The sequence below is a fragment of the Pseudomyrmex gracilis genome, unplaced genomic scaffold (genome assembly GCF_002006095.1).
Source record: "Pseudomyrmex gracilis isolate BER0280 unplaced genomic scaffold, ASM200609v1 scaffold_217, whole genome shotgun sequence".
Taxonomy (NCBI): Eukaryota; Metazoa; Arthropoda; class Insecta; order Hymenoptera; family Formicidae; genus Pseudomyrmex; species Pseudomyrmex gracilis.
Window position 1 is genome coordinate 245,245 of NW_018020801.1, and position 5,984 is coordinate 251,228.

The window sequence follows — 5,984 nt, forward strand, 5'->3', positions numbered from 1 at the left end:
AGGCATTTTATAAGTTAAAACTATATATTTTCGACTTCCATATAAGACTTGAAACATTATTCGACTTTTAGAACATTTTTTAGGTCAAAACTTGGTAATTTCATACTTAATTAAAACAATCTGACTTTGTTTTGATCAAGATGCCCAGCTTTGCTGCTTGGGTATTCTTCTTTTTTCTATATATATATATACTATATATATACTATATATATATATATATATTTTATCTTTCATAATATAATATTAAATTATATTTTTTAAATCACAAACCTGTAAAACTGTCCTATGTCGCTCTCGATCTCTTCAGGTTCGTAACTGCCGATCGTGCTGTTTATCCACTTGTCATATTTTGTCAGAAACTCGGACGCGGCGTCGAAGAGTTTTTTGAAAGGCGTCAAACGATCAGCAATGCGTTTTCGAAGAGGGTACTGCGTGATCTCCCAGCCGAAGGCAACTTCTTCTTCGTTAAACTTATCGATCTTGTCCATCGCCGCGATCAGCCGATTCTCCAATATCTGCGCCTTACGTTGATATCGATGTATCTCTTCGTATTCGCCCCAATCTTGCATTTCGTCCACTTGCTTCGCATACGAGTCCAGCTCTTCTTCGAACTTCTTGTATCTGACTGTGTGAAGAGAAAAACCAGAGATCTGTCTTTATTAAAGTCATTCGATTTATTAATAATTACGATTATTTGGAAAATTTTGATGAGTTCGACCTTTGAGAGCCTCTTGATATTCTTGAGTCTTGTTCTCGATAATCGTTCGGCTGTCCTCCAAGATTTGAAGCATTCTGTGATACCACTGGAAAGCCGTGTTGTTGTTACTTATCTCGCTCTCCGTGAGCAGCCAATAGTCCGAGAGAAACGTGATATGATCGATCATGTCCAGCAACCTAAGTTCCAGACTCTTTAGACTAACGTCACTGGTAGTTCGAACAAACTTGATGAGCTTCATCAACTCCGCGGTGTTCGGAGGCGGAGACAGAGCTCGTTCCGCTATTGCTTCATATTCCGCTATCGCGCTACGTACAAGTTTTAGAAAAACTTAAACTTCCAGATAAACCAGTTAATTCTGTGTAAAATAATACAGAATAATACAGACAATAATACAAGACAATTTAATTACGATTGTTTTAATTAACAATTATATGTTTACTTCTTTGCTGTAGTTTGATAATTATCAACAAGGCGGCGAATTAAAAGTCCCTCGAGGTTCTTGACGTTCTCCACGACGGTATTAACAAAAGGAGCATGAGAAACTTCGAACAGTCCCGCAAAGATCGTTCTCTCGATCTCGAGCGGGATGTTCACCGCAAAATCGTGATAATACTTGATTTTCTTTGCGTAGTTTGCTAACTTTTGGTTTTCGTCTTGCAGAAAGACCTGCACGCGATTGTACTCCTCGTCGTTGTAGAAATGTGCATATCTACGAAAAAAAAGAGTTTATTATGTAATATATTGCGCGGCCACCTGCAATAAATATAGGATCGATATGCACTTTATTAACTCCGCCATCTTCTGTTCCGGAATTATTTTTTCTTGATCGATCAGCTGATTCAGCCGTGTCGCGAGCTGCCCCACGATTTCCTTCGATATCTGCGGCTGCAAGTGAAAAAAAAAATCTTTTAAATATAAATAAATAAATAATCATAAAATAAATTATAAATTATTAAATATAAATTATTAAATATACGTTATAAATTATTTAAAAAACAAATAAAGTCATTATGTTGGAAATGCGTGTGATATTTTTATTTTAAACAAATATAGCACAATTTTTATATAACTTTATATTTAAAAGTGTCGCGCGCAAAATTAAATTCCTTATATTCTTAAGTTTGTCACTTTAATAAAGTAGAAACCTTGAGGTGTGTTTGCGGTCCTGCCCAGTCGAGATAAAGCTCGGTCTCCAATCTCTTGAAATCCCTTACAGCGTCGCATATCGCTCCAAGAATGTCGCGAAGCGATTCTTTGAATTTGTCGAAGCCCGGCACAAAGGTGAGCTCGTTGGAAATCACAACGATGCTTACTTTAAAGAAGCAGCTCACTGGCTGCACAAAATGCATGAAGAAAATAACGTTATAGGAGAAAATAATATCTATTTTTTGAACGTTGAAAGTTTAAATCAATTATAATCAATTAAATGTAAATCTTATTAAATTATCTTGCAATTGTTTATTGACTTTTCTTTTCTGTTTGCTTGATCCTAAAGTTTTAATTGGTTTGTTATATGATTCAGGATAATATAAACCCGAGAGAAAGCAAACAGGTCTGAAACACACTTGGATAAGAGGAAATTGATGGATATTGTTTCTCGGAGTGTTTCGATAACACGCGGCAACAAGGACGAAGTGAAGGAAGCCGAATAATAGATATTCACCTTGCCGTTTACGATGTAATTAACGAAATCTCGCAGCGAACGTTTGCAAGCTTGCAAAAGCTGCGATTCCATCAACTTGGCGGCGCAATCAAAGAAACGTTTGAATTGTCTGCGTTGCAGCGGACTAGGCACTAGATTCTTTTTATTATTCTGTAAATCAGCAAGAAAATCCTTTTTTTTTTATATTTGTCACTTTACTACGGATTTGTTATGAGTGTAACTTAGTTTCAAAAGTAATTAATAATATAGATCAATATAATTATTAATTATTAATATAGATTAGAAACAAAAATATTTTCTAACTAAAGTTAAAATAAATTGTTATTGTGTTTCTTCTTTTAATTTATGTGACAGAACAAAACAAATTACTTATTTATCAAAATAGATATAAAAGCGAAAGAAAGAAAAATAAAAGTTTAAATAGAGAGAGAGAGAGAGAGAGAGAGAGAGAGAGAGAGAAATAAAAGGGTAAAGATGTAACAAAATAAATCAATATTTTATCTAACTTATTTTAGTATGTACATTATTTAATATTTAACTTATTTTAATATATATATTGTTATTTGCATTAATATCGATAACAGGCAATTTTTAATTGTTGTTACCGCGAAAAATATTTCTTGAATCCCAATGTACCAGTTATTTCTCAATATCCGCTGACCAGCGACAATCTGGCGAACAAACGAGTTGTGAAAATTTGTCAAATCCCAGCTTTTCTCGACGTACTTTAAATTAATCAGTCGAAATTGTCTAAAAAAAAAAAAAATTAGCGATTCTTGTTACAAACGCGACAACCGCATTTCGCTCGATCGACAAATTGTGTAACTCGATTATTGGTACCTGTAATCACAGATCCACTGATCCAGAGTCATTCGCATGCATGGATTTATCAAGTGCAGATCAACACGCAAAATCTCGTGACAATGACTCATGTGTTTTCGCAAATCGAGCTGAACATATCGACGATCTTCCTCGATTGCCTCAAATTATATTAAATATAAATAATGAACAAATTATATTGATAAATCAAATTATGACTGATTTGTTTTTATATAATTAATTAATTTTTTCCTCACTGTCGACACGTCAGCGGAATCATATTCCTCGAAAGGTTTGGCGAGCGCAAACTTGACGATGGCCTTCTTGATGTTACGCGTAAAGTCCTCTTTGATCTCGAGCATCAGTTTATTCGTAAAATCGGCAAACTGATCGCGCAGATCGCTGGGAACCAAATCGAGTATCGTTGTAAAAATCTCCTCGATACTAGCTGTATGAATTGTATCGACCCCGTTGGAGATATAACAGTAATATCGGTTCACGTCCTTATCGTCGCTAAGATCCACGTCTTTCTCCGGCAATTCCGGTTTCACTATTAAACCAACCATGTATCTAAAATCGAGAATAATTTATTTGAACCGCTAAAAATTGTATATATAAAATAAACTCTCTTGACAAATAAATTTTTTACATTAAATATAAAAATTCTAAAATCAATTATTACGAACGACTTAAAATAGGTTCACAAGAATGGGTTTAAAGATAAACATATAAAAGAAAGAAAGTTTTTTTTTCTTTTCTCTTTACTTACCTGCGAAACTTTTCCTCGCGGATGCGTTTTGCAGTGTAAGAAGTCTCCCGAAACTTTTCTTTTGGTCTACTTGGCTCTTCTCCTTTTCTTTTATATTTTTTAAAGCTTATCAAGTCCGACGGTAAGGAAAATAACGGTTCCACTTTTGGATCGAGAATCTTTGGTATGTGAATCGTAGCATCTTCGGACTGACATTTACGCCCGTTTGTTTCCTTTGAGTTAGAACTTTCCATATTGAGTCGCAGTTATAATAAGAGAAACTCTTAGTATTATATTTCTAAAAAGCGTATAATAAAAAAAATCAAAAACTCTGATATTGTGAAATATATTACTATTTTACAGAATGCTAATTAAAAAAATGTTAACACGTAATTTAAATTCTTGAGATATTTCGAGACAAAACTTCTAATATTATATTGTCGAGGTTACAATAGTTTTCGAATCAGAAGCGTTTCAAAGTGACCTATTAGATGGTCTATATTTCGCGCGCTCAGGTACGACGCATACTGTGCGCGATACCGTGTTCTTATATCTCGATAGTTGGATAATTACAGAAATTATTTAAAACTATTTTTTCATTAATTCCTATTTTAATACATATAAGTAATAAAGTTCGCATGTAAAAATAAAAACAGTTTCATCAAATTCTTACAAACTTTTAATTATAACAATAAGTATATGTGAATACGGTCAATAAGAGCCATTCGCTGGATGTTTTTGCAGTAATATTCGTGTATATATATGTACACATATATATACTAGTTCACGTGTAAATCTTACACGTGAGTTTTTGGATTGAAATTTCAATCCTAAAAATCATATAGGATTACGAAAAAAAACTCCTCAGCCAGGAGTCGAATCTGGAATCTCCGGCTTTCCGGTTTTTCGCAGTATTTTAAAAATTAATTAGAGGGGTACACGGGGTCTCTCATATATGAGATGCAAAATTAGCATCCTATATGATTTTTAAGATTGAAATTTCAATCCAAAAACTCACGTGTAAGATTTACACGTGAACACGTATGTATATGTGTACATATATATATATACATATATATATACATGAATATTACTACAAAAACATCCAGCGAATGGCTCTTATTGATCTTATTCACATATACTTATTGTTTATTACATCAGAGCCTTATAGATTCTATTAATTTTTAATTATAACGTTTTTGACGAGCTGTCAAAGTTACAGCTTATGAAACTAGTAGCGCTAGCGTATTTGATTTTTCTTGCTTGCTGTAGTAAAGTTGCTGCAATCAATGTATTAAAATATGAATTAATGAAAAAATGTTTTTAGATCATTTCTGTAATTATCCAATTATCAAGATATAAGAACACGGCATCGCGTCAACAGTGCGTCGTACCTGAGCGCGCGAAATATATCCCAGTCAGAAATACCTTGTCGAATCGACGTCGATTCGACGTCGATTATACTAGTCGATCTACGGTTGATCGACGTCGATTTCTGACTGGGTATGCCATCTAATCGATTACTTTTAAACGCTTCTAATTCAAAAACTATTGCAACCTCAACAATATAGTATTAGAAGTTTTGTCTCAAAATTGTCTCAGGAATACGTCATTTAAATTACGATCTTGAGTTGCGGGACACCCTCTATATAGAGAATTTATATGTATTATTGTATATTTTATTTTATTTTATTTTTTTTTTTATAGTATCTCGTATAATCAGATCAGCCTGGCTTACATTTGTCATTGTATGATGTTTCGGATGCGTTTGAGAAGCGCGTTATCAGCGCTATTGCGTCATTTTCTCTCTTTGTTTTATATCTAATAAACGATAAAGATAGAATAATTAAATAGCACCAGATAGCGCGTTCCTCAAACGTATCTGAAACGCACCCTGACGAAAATGAGAAGTTTTATAAGCGTTTATTTGACGTTTGTATGAGCGTTTTGCGGAAATTCGTTGAAAGTTTTGAAACGATCAGTAGAGAATTCATAGAGCAGAAATTGCAACGCTACAGCGTTTGAAAGGCGTTTGT

At 33.7% G+C, this 5,984-nt stretch overlaps 1 protein-coding gene across 1 annotated transcript in view; it reads right to left on the minus strand.

Moving 5' to 3' along the window:
- The window catches only part of LOC109858661 (dynein heavy chain 7, axonemal), a 26,712-nt gene extending 22,510 nt beyond the window's left edge, over window positions 1-4,202 (minus strand). The window contains exons 1-10 of the mRNA XM_020436153.1: window positions 3,970-4,202; window positions 3,467-3,770; window positions 3,222-3,361; window positions 2,987-3,131; window positions 2,382-2,531; window positions 1,864-2,052; window positions 1,500-1,603; window positions 1,158-1,427; window positions 719-1,023; window positions 271-625 (exon numbers count right to left, since the gene is read on the minus strand). Coding sequence (XP_020291742.1) covers window positions 271-625; window positions 719-1,023; window positions 1,158-1,427; window positions 1,500-1,603; window positions 1,864-2,052; window positions 2,382-2,531; window positions 2,987-3,131; window positions 3,222-3,361; window positions 3,467-3,770; window positions 3,970-4,202 — 2,195 coding nt within the window. The remainder of the gene's footprint in view (window positions 1-270; window positions 626-718; window positions 1,024-1,157; window positions 1,428-1,499; window positions 1,604-1,863; window positions 2,053-2,381; window positions 2,532-2,986; window positions 3,132-3,221; window positions 3,362-3,466; window positions 3,771-3,969) is intronic.
- Between the last annotated feature and the right edge of the window lie 1,782 nt (window positions 4,203-5,984).